General features: G+C 59.1%; 1 protein-coding gene across 6 annotated transcripts in view; it reads right to left on the reverse strand.

Moving 5' to 3' along the window:
• SEPTIN9 (septin 9) overlaps nt 1-20,278 on the reverse strand; it is a 165,795-nt gene that overhangs the window by 72,356 nt on the left and 73,161 nt on the right. For all 6 annotated transcript variants that reach the window (XM_057714701.1, XM_057714705.1, XM_057714700.1 and 3 more), the window contains one exon: nt 6,674-7,315. In XM_057714701.1, the coding sequence (XP_057570684.1) occupies nt 6,674-7,315 (642 nt within the window). The remainder of the gene's footprint in view (nt 1-6,673; nt 7,316-20,278) is intronic.

Consider the following 20,278-nt stretch of genomic DNA (forward strand, 5'->3'; position numbering starts at 1 on the left):
ACAGCAGCCCCTTTGTGCAACCCCTGGCTCCCAGCAGCTGTCCCGGGTGGAGAGCCTGCGGCTGCAGACGCAGCCCCTCTCCTGGCAGCTGCTCGGCTTCCCAGGACGGCACCCAGGAGGCCTCGCCCAGCACCACGTGTCTGGGGCCCGCGCTCCATCCCCGGGGCCAGGCTGGGTGGTCAGGGCCGCAGCCCCCGAGCGGCAGGGAGGTGGTGCGGGCACCCGCGTGCAGCGCCAGCCTCCCTGCCCGGCCCTTTCCCGCAGCTGTGCCCGGCTCTATTTAAGGCATTCCGCAGCTGCTCGGCTGCATTCCCTGGATGGGCCCTCGTCCCTTCCTCCTTCCCACTGGGCGGGGCTTGGCAGACAGCTGGGAGGGCCCACGGGGGAGGCGGATGCTTTCTTCTGGGCCCTGGAGCCACGCTCTGTCCTCCCTGCCCCCTACCCTGCCCCATCTTGAAGGAGACACACCTGGGCTTGGCCGCTCCTCCACCACATCCTCCTGTCCCTCCATGCCTGGGGACTTCCTGCTACAGACCGAGGTGTGCAAGGGCCTCAGGGTCGGCTCAGAGGAGAGCATCTGTTCTTAAAAGGGGGAAAGACCCAATCCCCAAAGGTAAGAGGGTGCCTGGATGCCCTCTGGGGGAACCGGGAGGAGCCCAGAGCAGAGGGGTTGGCCAGGCAACAGCCAGGTGGGAACATTCCAGCTGGAGGCACAGCCTTTGTCCCACCAGAAGAGAAACACGCAGCCCTACACAGAAGAAAGTTCTGCAGGCTAAGGGCCCAAGACACAGCGAGATTCAAGTTCACTGCTCTGCTCTATCAGACACAAACGAGTCCCTCAACATTGAGGAAGCTCCTGCCATACACCAGGCGCTGGGATGAAAGGGGGGACAAGATGCAGACACTGGGGAGTTGGCAGCCCAGGGACAGACCCAGAGTGGACCCTCCTTAGTGAGGTGTCTTGTGAACACAGGGGGTGTCTAGGGAGCCTTTGAAAAGCTGGCCCTTCCTCCCTAATCAGACGGTGGTCCTCTTCTCCCCAATTTCACGCTGCCGGATCCTCACACACACTTCTGGGGCATGTCACGCCCCCCCCCCCCACTTCACTGGCTGACCCCTCCCCACCCTTCAGACTCAGCTCAGATCTCATTTTCCCCACAGCCTTCTCTGCCCAGCCTCCTCCAGCTCATGTCCCTGCTGGGGGTCCCAGGCAACCCAAGCTTGCAGCCCCCACGGTTCCCCATGGAACTGAGATCTTCCCTGTTCTGTCCCAGCCCATGACACAAGCCTGGTGCAGAGGCACCCAGGTACACCTGGAAGGCAGCAGGCTCACCTCGTTTGCCAAAAAGCCACGCCTACCACCAGAGGCATGGGGGGCCTGACGTCCACCTTCCTCAAGCCTCTACTCACGACCAAAGATGTTTTCAGTCGTAGGGAAGCCCTGGCAAGACACTTGCTGCGTCTGCCCCACCCCAATGTCACACCCACGTCACAAGGGACCCTGGCCCCACCGTGAACTGGACATCTGTCCTGGTTGTTGGGGGCTGGGGACGTGCAGCTGCACCTGGAGAGCTCACACCCCGCCCCCCACTGCTGTCTCAGGCCACCAGGCCCAACCCCCTCCTCATTTGACAGGTCAAGAAACTAACGCTGGGGAGTGGGGGCGGGGGTGACTCGAAGTGATGGCTCAGAACCAGTCGGCCCGTGGGGTGGAGCCAGGACACACCCAAGAACTCAGCCGGGCGCCAGTCCCGGGACACCCCACTCCCCACACTGCCCAGTCACCCTGGCCTCCCCCATGTTCTCCAGTGAGCATCCGGAAACGGCAAAGAACCAGCCCCACGAGTGAGCGGCCAGCGCCCGCCTTATAAGGCAGCCTCGGGGAAACTTGGCTGGTGGAGTCAGGGGGGTGGCTCCCGGGGGAGGCAGAGCCAGGAGCCCGCCACGCAGACATGGTTCTGGGTCCTGCAGCCCAGCCCCACCCAGAGACATCCAGGCAGGGGCAAGGGGAGAGCAGGGACCTGGGAGAGGAAGCAAGGCCGTTCCCACCCAGAGAGAGGAGCAGGGACGGAGGGTGCCAGGTCCCAGGACAGAGCCAGCAGCCTCGGAAACCAAGAAGCCAGCACACCAGAGTGAGTGGATCAGACCTGTGGGTTCTTGGTTGACCAGAGAGGTAACTGCTTGGTCCCTGGAGGGTCCCATGAGGTCCCAGCAGTCCCTGTTTCTGCCTACGAGTCATCAAAAAGCTGTCCCCATATCATCCCTGCAACATTGCTTTATTAAGCACCTATTATGTCCAAGTCACTATGCATCTCACGAGAGTCGTCAAAAAAAAAAAAAAAAAAAAAAAAGACAACATCCGCACCCTCAAGTAACCTAGAATCCAGTTCGGGGCATGGAGGGAATTCTGATGAAGACATAGCAAACATTAAGAATAAGTATCACTGGCTTGCAGGTGAATTATAGTTTCTTTCTGATGTCTATATTTTCCAAATTTTAAAGAAACAGTACTATGAAAATCTTTTTACATTCAAAAAAAAATCTAAAAGAGGAAAGATTCAAGCATAAATAATTTATATTCCAAGCCAAACATGTGATATTATACACGAGAAAGATGTAAGAAGGCACAGGAATCAGAGGAAGCGAGGCTGCTTCCAGTTAGTGGGAGAGGTGCCATTTGAGCAGGGCTTTGAAGGATGTGTAGGAGTTCGAAAAGCAGTGATGTAAAGAGGAGCAAGATTGGGAATTAGGAGGTCAGGGCATAAGGTTGTGAGGAAAGGTGGCCAGTGGGAGACCACAAAAGGAACCAGAGCAGGAGGAGCTGGGGAGCAAGGAGACGTGAGCTGGGCAAGAGGGTGAATCCATCATGGGGGGGCCCCAGGCGAGTGAGCAATGAAGGCTCAGAGTGGGCATGGATTTCATCAGTGCTGTGTTTTAGAGAGGTCAATCTAGGAGCAACTCGGCTGAGGTCCCAGGAGACCTTGTCCTGTGCCCACAGTCACAGTCTGGAAGGCTTCCTGGAGGTAGAGGCCAAGGGCTGAGTCTGATCAGAGGGCACAGAGCTCCCTACCTCCCTGATCCTTCGCCCCTGCAGCGCCAACTGTCCCTCAGGGGTAAGAGGCAGTGAGCCCACGGTGGGCAGTCAGAGCAGGGCCTGTAGGCTGGGGGCTCCCCGGAGCTCCCAACCCAGTTCCCCATGGAAGGGAGGAAGGGGATGGGAGTGCCAGGTCTGCAGGAAAGATGGACAGGAAACGAGGCCGAGGGACAACCGGTTCTGTGCCTGGAGGGGTTGGACAGGCCGAGACCAGAGGAGGGGGAGGCCGGGGGAAGCAGACAGGGCCTCAGAACAGGGGCTGCAGGGGAGCTCAGACCCGGGGCCCCGCAGAAGTCGCTGCAATAGATGCTGGGAACACCCCTCCATCGGAAGGCCCTGCCCTCCACCCAGACGTGCCCAGGACCTCAGGACTGGACGTCCAAGACCAAGCAGGTGAAGGCCAAACTCCCCAGCCCGCGGCGTGCCTTGCCGCCTCCTCCCAGCCCACTTCTTGCTCCGCATTACTTCTGGGCTCCGCCCACAATGACGTCTGGAGCACTGTTTTAAATGAAAATAATCCTCCCAAACAGTCATCCAAGCCCCCACCTCCTCCACACCCCAGCACCCTTCCTCTTTGCACTATCTGTCTAACCCCCCGCCTGGTTCAAATGCACCTAAAGGTTCTCAACCTGGGGGCACTGGTCTCAAAGAGCCCCCTCCCCACCTGGCCAATAAGACGTGGAGGGATGGGCTCAGCACACACGAGTGTAAATGCATGTACACAGCACACATGAGTGTAAATGCATGTACACATATGACTGGCATGTATGCCGACTCCCAGCTCGAGCTCCAGGGGCGGGAGGGCAGCCCCCTGGCCCACGCACCTCTCCATGAAGAGCTGCACTCCCGTCTGCACAGAGAGAGACTGCGGGTCCGGGATGCCGGTGCCCAGCTCAGACACTGCAATTCTTTTCCCTGGAAAAACCGCACAGCCCCGACACCAGGCTCCCCAACACCTACGGGCTGCGGCTTCAGCTGGGAATGCTCTCCTCTCCCCACTCTGCCTGGTTAAATCCCACCCTCTCCAAAACTCAGCTGGTGAGGCCTGGGCTCCCAGGGGCTTCCCACAGCACCATCCGCTCGGCTCCTTGGCGCTGTTCACATCCGGCTCCTGAGGCAGAGCCGGCCTGACCGGTCCCCGCGGCCCCAGCCTGGCCTGAGCAGCGTCTGCCCCCGGAGGAAGACGTTCTTGGATGTGCCCGGGGCTGCGCCCCACCCACCGTGATAATCCAGGCCAGTGCCACGCTGAGCGGACCACCCCCCCGCCTGTCCCCCAGAGCAGGACCACTTCCCGGAGCATCCAGCACCACTGTCATCAAGATCTGGATGGTGACAACCATCTCCCCAGCCACATCCTGTTTGAATCAGCTGAGCGTGAACACCTCACTCCTGGGAGGGGAGCAGTATCCGGTGGCAAAGGCCCTGGACCAACAGATGATCATGAGGAAACAGCCTCCCGGCCACTCCCCAAACACCAGCATGTGTCCTGACACCAACACCGGCACCAGCGTGACTGGGGGATGGGGTGGCAGGGGCATGTCTGGGGAGACGCAGATTCACACACCAGCGCCGGAAGGGACCTCTGGTCCCCACTGCCCAGTGTGTGGCCCAGCATCAGAGGAAAAGCAGAGTCAGCCCCATGCCCCACCCGACCCACTCACTCAAACGTTCGCTTGGGCAGAACGCGGCTGCTCCACCAACACCCCTACCCCTACCCCATCACAAGTCCACTGAGCCCAGGAAAACTCTCATTCAAAACAGAAAAGCAGAAAGAACTCAAAGCAGGGACTCGAGACATTTGCACACCCATGTTCACAGCAGCTTTGTTCACAAGAGCTGAGCAGTAGGAGGACCCCAGGGGCCCATCGACGATGGACAGATGGATGGATAAGCAAAGTGTGGTCTACACATACAATGGAATAGTATTCAGCCTTAAAAAGGAAGGGAGTTCTGACACCCGCTACAACATCGGTGAACCATGAAGATGTGCAAAGTGAAATAAACCAGACACAAAAGGACAAATATTTAGGATTCCACCCACAAGAGGTAACCAGAGTAGTTAAATTCGCAGAGACAGAAAGTAGGATGGTGGGTGCCAGGTGCTGGGGGGAGGGGGCTGGGGAGTTAGTGTGTAATGGGGACAGGGTTTCAGTTGGGGAAGGTGAAAAACTTGTGGAGACGGATGGTGTTGAGGGTTGCACAACATAACGCATTTGACACCCATGAAGTGTACACTTACAAATGACTAAAACAATCAATGTGTGTCTTTTGTGTGTCTTTTACCACCACTAAAAATAATAAGTTTTAAAAGGTAAATCAGGGACTTCCTAGGTGGCGCAGTGGTTAGGAATCTGCCTGCCAATGCAGGGGACTCGGGTTCGAGCCCTGCCCTGGGAAGATTCCACATGCCACGGAGCAACTAAGCCCGTGCGCCACAACTATTGAGCCCATGTGCCGCGACTACTGAGCCCATGTGCCGCAACTATTGAAGCCCACGCACCTAGGACCCGTGCTCCACAACAAGAGAAGCCACGGCAATGAGGAGCCCACGCACCACAATGAAGAGTAGCCCCTGCTCACAGCAACTAGAGAAAGCCCGTGTGCAGCAACGAAGACCCAATGCAGCCAATAAATAAATTAATTTTAAAAAAAGGTTAATCAAACACCCAGAATGTTCTGCCTGTCAAACCCAAAGGACACCTACTGAACATTTACTGAGCTCCGAGTCCCGGGATCAAAACTGGACCCAGCTTTCATCGGGCTTACAATCCAGCCGGCACCTTAACACAGCCCCTGGGGCCAAGACCCTCGATGGGCGGGCAGCAACGGTGCCCTATGGGATGGGCACCACCTCCCCTGTAAAGCTCCCGTGAGCACACATCCAGGTTTGGACCCTCTGAAGACAGTAGCCAAGTCCTCACTTCCCTCCTCTCAGCAGAACACCCCCAAACGGAGCTGTGAGCAGGAATCACGGGGCTCCCTGGCCAGGACCCCTCCAGGAGGCCCTGAACATCTTAGCCTGCAGAGATCAGGCGTTCTTGTGCTCCCTCTGCATCTGGCCACAACCACCCTCCCACCTGAGAAGGAGGAAGAGGAAGCTCCTCCAGTGCAGAAGTCCCCTCCTCCCACCCGCCACGGCCTCTGCCCCGGGGGGACCTGCAGGGCGGTTGCAACCCTTCTTGAGCAGAAGCTGCCTCCCCACAGCCCAGCGACCACGGATGACTGGGAGCATGAGAGCCTGTCCTGGGGTCTCCAACCCATCCCACCTGCACACGAGCCTACCCTGATCCCCCTTCCCCACACCGGGCTCACAGCAGAGGTGACACCAGGGCCCTGTGGACCAATTAACAGGGGCCTCTCATGACCCAGAGAGTCTCTGCAAAGTCTAATTCAAATCCAACTTACTGCATCTTGTGCCATCCCCCATGGACAGAAACAGCCACCAGCCCCCTCCCCTGAGCCTCTGGAGGTATACAGCCCCTACTCAACATTCAGCTTCTTCCTCCAAGACTCCAGGGCAAAACCAACTCCCCGCCCCCCAAATCACCACAGCACAGATGACCGGCCCCTGCTACTCACCCTCCTGGCTCTTGGGTGGGGCCTCGGGCATGGGCGGCTGGGGCTTGGGCTCCAGCCTGCTCTGCAGCTGAGACATCGGGGAGGGTTCCGAATTCTCCAGGATCTGGGGTGGGATGGGGGAGGCGGGCCCCTCGGCTGGCTTGGGCACCTGGATCTCGACCCTCTTGGGGGCTGCGTCGGTGGCGGGGGCGGCAGGCACCTCGGGGGTCTTGGAGGCGGGGGTCTCCATCCTCCGGTGGGCGGACTCCTGGGGCTTGACTATGGTGATCTCCGTCCTCCGAGGGGCGGGCTCTGGCGTCTTGTGGCCCAGCGCCTCGGCCCGCTTGAGCCCAAACCGGGACGGCCCAGCGGTGCCGGCGTTCTCTACCTGCTTGGACGAGATGTCGATGGAGATCTCGGTGCGCCGAGACACAGGCTCGGCCTTGGGCCCCGAGAGCTCGACCCTCCGCAGGGCAGCCTTGGGGGACCGCTGGCTGAGGGAGTCTACATGGCGGGCTGCGGGCTCTGAGTTCTTCACACCCAGGTCCTGGAACTTCTGCGTGGAGCTGGCCACAGAGGCCCGGAGCAGGGGAGCCTGGACCCTCCGGGTTGGGGTGGAGTTGGGTGTCTCAACCTCCTCGACCTCAAAAGATCTTTTCAAGGCTGGAAGAGAAATCGAGGAGAATGTGATGAGCAGAGGGCTCGGGAACACCTGGTAACATCCCGCTAACAGTGACCATCTGAAGGCGGCTGGCGGGGCTGCTACAGCGAGGGGCCCCCGGGAAGACTCTCGCGCCCTTCACCTCTCAGGAAGGAAAGGGGACAGCCCCACTCTACCAGGGGGCTGAGGCGTCAGCAGCTGCATGTTCTGGGAGAGAGAGAGAAGGCTGAAGCTTGGAGGACGTCCTCTGTCCTCTCTGTCCTGCCGTGGCCCCGCCAGCTACATTCTCTGTAAGGATGTTCTGGCTCAAGGGGGGGCCTCTGACTTCTTTCCCTCCTCACCTCCACCCAACACAGACACCATCAGCAAACACCACCGCCACCAGCAGCGGTGGGGAGATTCCCCCAATAATAACAGCACAACCATAACCAGTCAGAATCTTGATGGGGGGACCTCCCTGCTGGTCCAGTGGTTAAGACTCCACGCTCCCAATGCAGGGGGCCCGGGTTCCATCCCTGGTTGGGGAACTAGATCCCTCACGCGTGCCGCAGCTAAAGATCCTGCATGCCACAACAAAGATCCCACGTGCCGCAAGTAAGACCCGACAGAGCCAAATATGCAGAAATAAATGAAAACAAAAAATCCATTAAAAAAAAAAAAAGAATCTCAATGGGAATGACACCATCATATCAATAACAACACGGACAGCCAACGCTGGAACTTTTAACACAGGCAAGGCCCTGGGCTTACCGGGGACAACCACGTTTGCTCCTCACCCTAACCCCATGCTGTAAACAATCCCCTGATACGGATGGGAAAACTGAGGCCCGGTTGCTTAAGCAACGTGCCCAGCGACGTGGAGTGAGTAGCAGAGCTGGAAGACGCATCTAAGCACCGAGGCCCAGGGTTCTTACTCCTTTCTGGTGGAATAACGGACATCCTGGGCAGAACCCACACGGCTGCCTTTCTCAGCCCTCAGCCCTGGCTGCATCTGCTTCCCTCCTACACGACTTGCCCCAGCCGGGCCTGGGCCCCGCTGACCCCCTCAACTCCCACCCCACCGCCCAGCGTTTCCGCCAGGCCCTCCGCCACCTCCGCCAGGATCTGCCCCCTCCAAGGCAGCGGGGACAGCGCCTGAGAAGCCACCATCCCCACAGTCCCTGCAGCCACACGGCAAACGAGAACCAGCTGCTCCCAGTTATAAAGACCAGAGCAGGAAGGGGCCCACGTGGCAGGAACACGCACCAGCTCCTTCCCGGCCGGACCCACAGCGGGCCCTCAGCAACCCACAGTTTCTCTGCCACCCCCTCCCCATCTCGCCTCACAGCCCCAGGAGCCCAGGATTACAGGGACCCCCCCCCCATTTCATCTCCCAGACTGCAGCTGGTCCTCAGCACCCAATTCCAGCTCTCAGGGCCATTCTGAGCGGCCCCGTCCTTCCGTCTTCTTTCCTCCAAGTTCCAGCACAACTCTCCTCTCTTCCCAGTGGACAGTACCTCCTTCAGAAGGCCCGGCTGTAGTGGGTGGGTGGCCAGGGGAGTGTGTGCTCTGAAGCACTGGATGTGGGAGGAAGCAAAGGGGGTCCCAGACCCTGATACCTGGCCGCTGGAACTACCCGTTCCCGAAGCGTGGAACCCCTGGGGGACCCTGTCTAAGCCCTGGGCACACCTCCTTCTCGGTGGAGAGAGGGCCCAACATCCTGGGTTGCAGAGCTCAACCGTCCCAAAGGCCCTGCAGGGACAGGAACTGTCCACCGAGGGAGGGAGCGGTGCAGATTTTGGGAGCCGGCGTGTCACTGCACCGATGCAGGGACACACCTTCTGTTCAGCTTCACTGCGGCCACACAGGCATGAGGGCCCAAGGTGGCCAGAGCTCCTGATTAAGAGAATCTGGAAATCTGGATCTTTTTCATAAGTTACCTCGTGATTTTTAAATGCTGGCACAAAGAAAGCAAAACAACCCCTTTAAAAACACTGTGTGATCAAACGAAATCACATCCCCGGGCTGCACTCAGCCAGGGGGCCCCACCATGACCTCAGGTCCATAAGGTTCATGGCCAAGGGCAGCAGGGGGTGCCCATGCAGGGACCCCACCTGGCACAGCTCTGCCTCTCACCGGGGGCTGTCCAGAAAGTCACCACAGAGTGCAAAATACTGCCCATCCCAAGAAGCCTTGAGGGCCCAGGGAGAGGTCAAGTGCCTGTTAAACTGGCCAGAAAGTCCAGGGCTGAGTGCCCAGAACTGTGATCTCCTGTGGTTCCCAGGGCCTCCCGAGGCATCTGGTCTACTCCCTGCCCCAAGAGCACTGTCCAAACTGTCCCCAGGGGAGGCTCTTGTCTGTCTCCAGCTCCCCCGAGGAGGGGTCCACACCCCACCCGCCTCGCCACGTGCATGTCCAGGAAAACTTGGTGTTAGTTCCTTGGGGCCCAGCTGGAAGAACAGGAACTGGGTGGATGGGGGCTCTTTCCTAGGTTTGCCCCATGGGAATCAGACAACCTTTTCGCGGGAGTCCCAGCAAAGTCTGTGGCCCTGGTTGGAGAGCACCCTTCTTGGGGATCCCACTTGAATGCACCCCCAAGTGTAACTCACGAATTAAGACCCTGCACCAAAGCAAAGGCCTCCCTGACTTGTGCACCCACAGCCCCGATTCGGCGATGAGTTGGAACCAGACTGGCCGGCAGACAGATCACTGCTCCCCGGAGTCAGCCGGCTCCTCGGAACACAAAATCTACACAAAACGCACACACCCGGCCCCACCTGCCACCCTCTCCTCTCTCTGGCTCCTCTGTTTCCTCCTGGCACGTGCCACTCCCTGGCCCCATAGTATCCACCTGCTTAGCCATCGGCTCTATCACCCATCCAGGCACTCACTGCCCGGCACCGCCACCCCCATTAGTCTAGATCTCGCTGAGAGGACAAGGGCCGTTCCCATCATCAGGACAGTCACTGCTCAGCAAATGTCCAGGGCTGATGGCAGTTCTTGGTGACTTACACCATCCCCACAAACAAGCACTCCCTCCGCACCTCCTCCGAGGATTTCTAGTCACCCCAAAGCCAGGCTCACTCTTGCCTCCTCCCAGAGCCTGCCCTGGCCCCATGCAGTTCACACCACTCCCTCCCGTGTCATCCTGGTCATCCCAGTCTGCCGGGATTGGCTCTGGGGGAGGAGGGCTCCCCGGGGAAGAGAGCCAGAGTCCTCTCCTCCGTTACACAAGCCAGGTCTCCATCCCTTCCTGGGCCTCAGGTGCTTCTCCTACACAACGTAAAGTCCAGACAGGATCACAGGTTCATAACTGCAGGCCCAGAGCAGGGAGGCCCCAGGCCTTCAACCCCATCTCAGCCTGAGAAGTTTCACCTTCCTCTAAGGTTCTGTAGGGAGTTGAATTGTGTCCCCCGAACCAAAAGATACGTCCAAGTCCTAACCCCCAGAACCTGTGACTGTGACCTTATTTGGAAAAAGAGTCTTTGCAGATGTAATTAAGGTACGGACTCGAGATGAGATTATCCTGGATTTAGGATGGGCTCTAAGTCCTATAAGTGTCCGTATAAGAGAAAGAAGAAGGAAAAAAAAAGAGAGAGAGAAAGAAGAGAGAGATCTGAGAGACACAGAGGAGAAGGTAATGTGACAACAGAGGCAGAGACTGGAGGGATGCAGCCACAAGCCAAGGATGCCTAGAGCCTCCAGAGGATGGAAGAGGCCAGGAAGCATTCTTCCCTAGAACCTTTGCAGAAAGCGGGCCCTGCCGACACCTTGATTCTGGACTTCTGGCCCCTGGAACCAGAGAGTAAATTTCTGTTGTTAAGCCACGTGGTTTGTGGTCATTGGTTAGAGCAGCCACAGGAAGTTAACACAGGGACCATTAGAAGGATGAAACCTCTGGGCTCCAAGGTTGTTTGGGGCCCTCCCCGCTGGTGCTGTCACCCCCACTCTGCACCAGGCCCAATCCAACCCCAACCACACTCAAGAAACGTCCAAGGAGTTCCTTGGCAGTTAGGACTCCGTGCTCTCACTGCCGCGGGCCTGGGTTCAATCCCTGGTCAGGGAACTAAGATCCTGCAAACCACGAGGGGCGGGCAAAATTAAAAAAAAAAAAAAAAAGAAGAAGAAATGTCCAACAGATGGACCAATGGAAGCATGGCCAAGCTCCAAAACTGCTACACAGGCACCCAGAGGAGGAAAAACTGCCTCCTTTTCCCTTTCCTGGAATCACACAAAGCCCGGGACGGCGGGAGAAGTCATCACGAGAATAACATTGCTCTAGATTTTCACCGGAATATTTAGTGATGAAACCAAAGATCGTTTTTTAAGACAGGTTCTGAGAGGGATGCCCAAGGAGCAGCTGCCTCTGCACAGAGGATATCACAACACAGTTAGCACCCAGCCGGGAAGAACTAGGAGACGGTTTGTCACGAAGCTGGCAGGACAGGGTCCTCTGGCATCCCGCCCCCCAGGGGAGTCCTAAAAACACGCTCCAGGTCCTGCACAGCCACCCCTCCCTTCCTCGGGTCAAACTCTCCCTGGAAACGCCCTCCACTTCCTCCGTGGAGAACGGGTATAACCCACCACAGCGGTGGGCGTTTTGTTCACGTTTCTCTCCCCTCCTCCCGCCAAGGAGAGGCAGCCCGGGGTGTCCACACGCAGCCACGGAAGCCAGCAAGAGTGCAGACTGGAGGCCCCTACGTGACCACATCTGATGACTGGCTGTCTGAGGGACCGAGGGGCAGAAAAGTGGCCTTTCACGGGACCGGGGCAGTGGGGAGGGGTGCTGGGCTGCTTCCTCTCTTGTCTGCAGGATGCTAACTCCCTCAGAGGGCCAGCAAGAGACCCCCAGCTGGACAGGACAAACGGCATGGCTACGGGGTACCGGACAAACAAGGGACCAGGCTGTACTGGGAAGGTCCCTGCGCTGCCACTGGGGGGGAAAGGGACTGCCAACCCCCATGGGGCACTAGGGGCGCACCCCTGCTCATACCGTATCCCAAATAAGAATGTCCCCTTTCTCCCTCTCGTGAACTCAAGTTCCCCCAAAGCCAGGCTTGAACCCCGCTTGCTTCCCAAAGTCCTCCTCGGCCCCAATCCGCCCTCCCCCACGTGCCCTTTGGCCCACCGCTGGGAGTTTACCCCCAGGAAATCATCAGACATACAGATTTATGTACGGGATGTTTGCATCAGCATTAAAACAGCAAATGCTGGAAACAATTCGGGTTTACGTAGATTTTTCTGAACCATATGCCAGAGTCCTGCGAAGTCATCAAAATCACGGTTCTGAAGATGAGAAATGCTGAGAATACAAAGTAAAAATAGCAGGATCCAAGATGTGCGCGCGGGTCTGACTTCATCTCACACACACACATGTGCAGGGTGCACGCACACACGAGGAAAAAGGCCGTCTCTGGGTGGAATTAAGGTGGCTGTCTAATTCATTACACTTTCCTGCCTTTTCCCAAAGTGCCTCCGCTAATGTGGGTCACTTCATATTTTCAGGGGATAAAACTATCAACACTGTGCTTAAAAAACAAACCTTGCTAAGAAGAGGGGGAGGGCGTGCATCACGGCTCCTCCGGCCCAGCCTCCTCCCGGCCTGTCAAACACCTACAGGCTTGGCTGCCGCAAAGGCCGGGCCGCCTGGCCAGATGCAGACCTCCCGTCCTCATGCCCATGGGGGTCGAGGCAGGAGCAGACTGGATCTGGGGCTGTTTAAGGAGGAATGTGCCGCACACAAGAGGCCATTGTGAGGGCCCGGCGCTGACCGCAGGCGGGCTGCCTGCCCGCAACCCTCTCCCGGCTCCTGGGACACTTCCTGGTGCACACACTGCGGGCCTCAGTCTGGGGAGGGGACACGGGGCGAGCCACAAAGCCCTGCCCCAGCCTGGGATAAACATCATGCAAGAAAATGCTAGAGAACAAAGTCAAAACCAAGCCAAGGGGACTTTGCTAGGGGCACGGTGGTTAAGAATCTGCCGGCCAGTGCAAGGGACATGGGTTCGAGCCCTGGTCCAGGAAGATGCCACATGCCTCGGAGCAACTAAGTCCGTGCACCACAACTACTGAGCCTGCAACTCTAGACCCCAAGAGCCACAACTACTGAGCCTATGCACCGCAACTACTGATGCCCACGCACCTACAGCCCATGTTCCGCAACAAGAGAAGCCACTGCAATGAGAAGCCCACGCACCACAACAGAGCAGGCAACGCTCGTCGCAACTAGAGAAAGCCCATGTGCAGCAACAAAAGACGCAACACAGCCAATAAATTAATTAATTAATTAAAAAAAAACCAAAAACCAAAAAAACAAAGCCACGATCAGTTCCCGAGGGAGGAGCAACGTGGCCGCTGCCCAGCTCCGGGGTCTGATTCTGGGCTCAGGCTCGGGGAGCACTGACCCTGGTCAAAGCGAATCTCTTCTGGGCAGCGGCAAAGCAGGTTCTGTCCCGAGAAACAGTGGCTATCTGGGAGTCAGGTTCAGACAGCTGGGGAACCCAGGGTGCCAGGTGAAGGGCACCTCCCTGCTCCCTGCCCCGAGGCTACAGGGAAAAATCATGGATAACCCCACCCTGATGGTAAGTGCACGGCCATTCGACGCACAGAGTGAGTCCGGGGTGTGTGCGACCCCTGGGGTGGGCTGGACGCAGCCCCCGGGGTCCCACTCTCCCCTGAGGACAGGGAGCTGGGGCTGCAGCTGGACGGACAAGCTCCCTCCAGGGCGGCGGGGAAGACGCATGAGGAATCAGCAGGCCAAAGGGCCGGTCCCTGAAATAACGCTCCTCCAAAGACAGGAACCCAAGGCCACCGAAGCAAGACCTGGTCCCAGCAAAGGAACAAATTCACTGGGGGGACGGGGGTGGGGCAGGGCCGGGGTACGATTCCAGGCAGAGGGCAGAGCAGGACAAAGGCCTCGGGTGAGCCGAAAGCTGGCCGGATGCGGGGGCCTTGCAGCCTGGACGCACGCTTGGCTCCTGCTTTCAGGGCCAAACATGGGGGCTCAAACAGGGGGTGGCACGACCACAGCCACCTCCGGGCCTCCGCGTCCCCATCTGTCATGCTGCAGGCGCTGACACAGCGGTGCCCGGGCAGCAATTATGACTGTTGCTGGTAAATTACCATCTGTGCGGGCACCCCAGGGGTGGGTGTGCACACGTGCACGTGTGGTCAGCCCCCCAGTGGCCGAGGCTGCACGCGCCTCACCCATGTCCATCACACCCAAGGCCAGTACCTGCCCCCTGCCCCGGTGCCCAAGGGTGTCCCCTGGTGCCCAGGCCCAGGAGGCAGGAATGGGTTATCACTGCGCCCCAGGCCACAGCCCTGGGCAGTAACGGGAGGGTAAACACTCCGGGGGGCTTGGCACAGGGCCCCCCAGCACCCCCAGTGGTGTCTCACTCCCAGGCCCAGGGACCACCTGGGATCAGCTCCCATTTGAATCCCGGTCTCAGGAGCTGCCTCTGGGGGCCGGTGGAGGAGGAAGAGGGCTAAGAGAGTAAGGGGGGGGCAGGCCCAGGGAGGGAGGCAGATGGGGAAAGTGGGAGGCGGTGTCCTCAGGAAGCAAAACAGTCCAAAAGGAAGAGCCTAAAATAGACGCCATAGCCGAGCAGAGCCTGGACAGGGCCCTCGGTAAACAGCACCGTCAGCGGGTGGCCCTGGGTTTCCCACTGAGAAACTCGAGAAACCAGCCAAAGTCCAAATAAAGGAAGAGACAAGGCCCAGCGCGGGCACCCACAGCGCAAAATCCTCCCCTCAGGCCTCTGTCCTCCCCTCCCTGGGCAGGCCTGGCTGGGCCGCAGGGCCAGATGCAGCCTAAGAACCCTGTCCGGTGCCAGCCCTGTCCTGCCTCCTGCTGCGGCTCGGCGGGGTCCTGGGGGCCGGCGTGGTGGCCAAGCGCACTGGCCACCCTGGGCTCCGCTGCACGCGTGGCTGCAGGCGGCGCACAGCCCCTGCCCCCGGCCCTGAGCAGATGCAGGCCTTGCCCCTCAGCAGCCCGCACGGTCTCATGGTGACGGCCTCTGCCCTCTGCACAGGAGGAGCCAGCTGAGCCTCTCACACTTCGCCCCGAGGGGCCATGCGGGCGGGCCCAGTGTCCCTGAGAACTGTGGGTTCACCACGGGGTCTCGACGCCCAGGTAAAAAATGTGAGGTCAACCCCTCCATCCCCCAATTTATTCTGAGGATTGTTTTTTACTTTGGCTGTTAGGACGTGGGCACTCCGGAGGGCCTTCCTGCTCCTCACAGCCTCTCCCCAGGAGGCCTGGCCCACCGCCCGCCCTGGAACAGCGACATGTGAAGGAGGTCTGCTGTGCCCGCCAGTGGGGTTCCCAAGTTGGGCCAAGAGAAACAAACAGGCCCCCTCCTCCCTTCCCAGGCTGTCGCTCACCGCAGGGGGACCCACCATGCAGCCCTTCCTGCCCGTGGCACTTGCAGGCACAAAAAGAGTGCAAAGGTGACCCCTGGCCCCCTCAACTCGGGACACGAACAAGACCCTCCAACAACGGGCAGGGAGCCCAGTGGCAGCTGTGGTCAACAGCCAGCCCTTGGATTCCAGACTTTCTCTTAATCCCCAAATTCATTACGTTAATTTCTCCCTGGAAAAAGCTCTCTAGAGCCCTGGCAAGCGAGGACACAGACAGAACCAACCCTCCCCAGCCCAGCTACACAGTCGAATCCACGCAGAATGGGTCCTGTCCGATTCCTTCCAAAGGGCTTCCAAATCTTACGCCACCTCAGAGGACATGGGTCCAATAGTGGCCCCCAAAGTGGTATGTCCGAGTCCTAACTCCTGGAACCTGTGGAAGTGATGTGGGAAAAGGGTCTTTGCAGATGTAATTAAGGGAAGGATCTAGAGGTGAGATCATCCTCGATTAGGGTGGGCCCTAAATCCATGACAGGTGGCCTCGTAAGAGACAGAGAAGACCCACAGAGAAGGCCGTGTGAAGATGCAGGGATGCGTCCACAAGCCAAGGATGCTTGGCCATCACTGGAAGCTGGGAGAGGGGCCTGGAGGAGACTCTCCCTCGAGCCTCCAGAAGGAACCAGTGCTGCCTGCACCTGACTTCTGACTTCTGGCCTCCAGATGTGGGAGAGACCACATTTCTATCGTTTGAAGCCCTGCAGTCTGTGGCACTTTGCAGCCACAGGAAACTCACGCACCAAGAGCACAGATCTTTCAGCTGCCACGGCCTTTCAGCCTCCTCAGCCTCTGTTGACGCCGAAGCCACTTCCTGCAGTGACTCACCAGCTCTGGAGGGGCACACGGGTGCCCTGGAATCAGGCTGGCTGGCGGGAAGGACCTCTCCCCTCTCAGCCTGTGTCAGCCGCTAGCTCACCCCAGACCTTCCCAGCTGCCAATGCCTTGGCCAGCGGCCTCTTCCTGCTGCCGGCTGCCCCGGGCTCCAAGCCTCCCCCACATCTTCCTGGGGCAGGGCCCTTGTGTCCAGCCCACCGGGGACGCCCCAGCTCACACCCGTTGTTCCACGGTCATCAGTCAGGGCACCCTGTTCACTCCCAACAGTGTCCCCATCGGGGCAGTGAGTTATCTGGTCGGCCTACCCAAGGCGGGTTCATTACCGGTGTTCCCCTCCCCGCCGCCAGAGAAGGGTCTTAGGGTGACAGCTCTCAGGGTCAGGGAGCAGTCTGACAGCAGAGGCCCTGGCAGGCAACATGGGACAGCCACGTAGCAACTTCTGCTTCAAGAAGTCTCTCTACACAGAGAAAGACCACAAGAAACACTCCAAGGAAGCCACTTCTTAACCTGAGGCCTCGTCTCGCTCTGGCCATCTCCTGGTCCCCCTGGTTTGGGTGACACCAGGGTCATTCCAGGCAGACTTTAACAGTCACCCTGAGACACTGGACTTCCTTCTTTCCTTGACGAAATTAAAGTTATGGGAATATGAGCACATGGAGACCCATCGGTCCTCCCCTCTCAGGCCAGCTGTGGGCTCTCGCCGCGAAGAGGACAGACGGAACCGGGCTGAAGCTGCACGCACAGAGACGCGGGCCAGATGGGAAGAATTTCCTGACCCAGGGTGGGGACGCCGGGTGGGTGGGGAGGTGGGGATGGGGAGCAGGGGAGGGGTGGGTGACCAGGCTTCCTGAAAGGCCGGGGAAGAGGGCCTAGGTGCGGCCCTGCCTGCGGGGAAGAGGAGGGGACAAAGGACCTTTCTTGGCCTCCGAGGGTCAAAGGTCCCCTGATCAGTGGCAGCCAAGGAGGGCAGGAGGGCGCCCCTGGGAGGGGACTAACTTCAAACCCGAAGCCACAGGCTGCAGCTCCGAGGGCTCAAAGGTTACAGGGCCCTTTAATCTGCACACACACCCCCCCCCCCCCACTGCCCCAGATGTCCCGAGGGGGTCCTGTTCCGGAGGCGGGGCTGGAGAGAGAACTGAGTTGCTGGTTCCAAGTTGGAGCACAGCCCCTCCCCTGATGAGAGGGTCCCATTGAAGGCTGTTCCTTGGATGCTCTCCCAGCCCCACCCCCGACCACAGAGCAAGGATCATCCCAGCCACGCAGACTCTGCAAACAAGCTGGCCTGCTCACAGCCGTCCATGCCCCTGCCAGCTCTTGCCCACTTGGCTGGGCTGGGTGCAGGGCAGGACCCGGAGCCCCAAGACACACCGGGCAGTCTGGACTCCATGGCACCAGGCCAGGCTGCCAGGCCGGTGGTCAGCTTGAGGGTCCATCGTGATGGAGCTACTGGTCCCTTCTCTGTTCTCAGCCCAGCGGGTGGTGTCCCTTCCCCACCCACCAGGCAGAGGAACCGCCCCGCTGACTACTGCAGGAAATGGCAGAAACACTTAAAAAATGCAAAAAAAAAAAAAAAAGAAAGTCTAATACCAGGGGCTGCTGGGTCCAGGTGGAGCCCTCCATTAATCACGCCAGAGGGACAGATGGAGCTCTCTGCATCTCTGCGCGGTGGCCTGCGGGCGGGGGCAGGCGGGGGCTGCCCAGGCCCATATGAGCTCTGGCCTAATTACAGGGGACGGTGACCCCGAGAAGCAGAGTTCAGGCCCCGGTCAGAGCAGCACCCAGGAGTCCATTTGCTCCCCAGGCCTCCTGAGAAATGGAGTGGGTCACAGCACATGACTCCAAACTGGCCAAGCTGGGCTGGGCGAGAGGCTGGAGTCTGGGTGACCGCAAAGCCCTGCAGGCACCAATGCTGACTCTCAGGTTCAAGAGGACTTGGTCTCTACCCTCAGGACATGGGGGGTTGGGCAGAGAAGGAGGAGTCCAGAAAACTGAAAGGAGGAAGTGGGTTTGTTGTGTGAGACAGGCCACAGCTGGCCCCTGAAGAGATTCTGGAAGGGGCTCCCAGGGGCCGCCCAGCTGTTCCAAAGAGCCCTGGTGGGGGCGGACTGAGGCCACCTCCAGGGCTCCTCTCTCGAGGCCTTACTGGGCTCTCACCAGGGACCGCCAGCTCCTGGCCAAATCCGCACAGCCCCATCTGGAACTTGGGAAGAACCCTGGAAACCTAAAGCCAGCCGGGCACGGCCTCTAGGCCAGGCTGCATCACCGGGCAGAGGATCGGAGACGGGGCGCCCTCACGCTCTGGGGATACAGATGGGGAGGCGGAGGCCCGGGGAGGCCATCGGTCACTCAAAGTCACGCCATTAAGCCTGACCGAGCCTGGTCTCCCAGTCCACACCCAGACTCTCTGCTGCCCCTCAGGTGGCCCGCTGCTGAGGGGCGAACGGGGGCCCCCAAAAGATAGGTCCGTGTCCTAACCCCCAGGAGCTGTGCACGTGACCTTATTTGGAAATACAGTCTTTAAAGATGTCATTTAGAGCCTCGCGATGAGATCACCCTGGATTTAGGATGGATCCAAAATCTGAGTGTCCTCATATGAGCAGAGACACAGGGAGCAGAGACTGGGGGGATGAGTCTCCCAGCCAAGGGCACCAAGGTCGGCCAGCCCCCCAGGAGCTGGGGGAGAGACCTGGCAGAAGGAACCAGCCCCCTCTACACCTTGAATTTGGACTTTCTGGACTCAGAATTGTGCTTTAAGTCCCCAGCCTGTGGTCTCTGCTGCAGCCACAGGACACGCACATGCTTGCTCCGACTCCCAGACCCTCACCTGTCTCTGCCCCTACCTCCCTGAACTGGCCATGCAGCTATTCTGTTCTTCTGTTGCCCCTTCCAGGGGCCACCCAGCCGCAGCTTCCAGGCAGTGACCCACTTATTCTTTTCTCTTTATGTTTGTTCTTTGAGCCTCTGTTCATCTGTCCCCCACAGGTTTAGGGAAAAACCTCCTGAAGGACGGAACAGACCTGTCTTCTGGGCAAGGCAGGCACTGTGCCCTGAGCATCCTCGGAGGGTGACCAGCCTTAAATGGGACCCTGTAAAGCATTCAGCCGTCCCCCACACTTTCTACCCAAGAGAGGAAGGGCCTCTGGAGCAGGTAGAGTGGGAGCCTTCAGCCATCAGCCTGCTTGGCTGCAAGTGGACAGGTAAACTACCCCCCGCCACAGAGCCGCACCCCCAAAATAGACAACCTCTCAATTCTGATTCTGGCCTGCGGGAGAGGGGGAAAATGAGAGTTGTATATAGTGAACTCCAAACCCTCCATGTCAGAGAGCGTTCTGAGAGTCCCACGCCCGCCCCTACCACCCAGCACCACCAACTCGGCTCCACAACCTCTGACCTGCCTGCCGGCCAAGCAGGGCCCAGGCTGCCAATTCCCACCTCCCCAATTCCCACCCTGCAAGGCCCCCAGACAGCCATGCCCTTCCAGCCACCGTCTGCAGGGCCTGTGGGGCAGGGAGAGGGCCAAGCCTCCCTCTCACACACGCTCCCGGTCCCCTTCATCACCAGGGACATAACCAACCCCCCAGCCTGAAAGCCCCTGGGGTGGGGGAGGTCTGGAGCAGCAGAGAGAAAGCACCTGCAGGAAACAGGGCTGCAGGCAGGCATAATTCTCTTCTTAAGTAAAAGTGGAGAATTTCAGCCAAGCTGTCCTCCGCAGAACTGCTGGATGTGGGAGGGTC

Source organism: Hippopotamus amphibius, chromosome 17, assembly GCF_030028045.1.
Source record: "Hippopotamus amphibius kiboko isolate mHipAmp2 chromosome 17, mHipAmp2.hap2, whole genome shotgun sequence".
NCBI lineage: Eukaryota > Metazoa > Chordata > Mammalia > Artiodactyla > Hippopotamidae > Hippopotamus > Hippopotamus amphibius.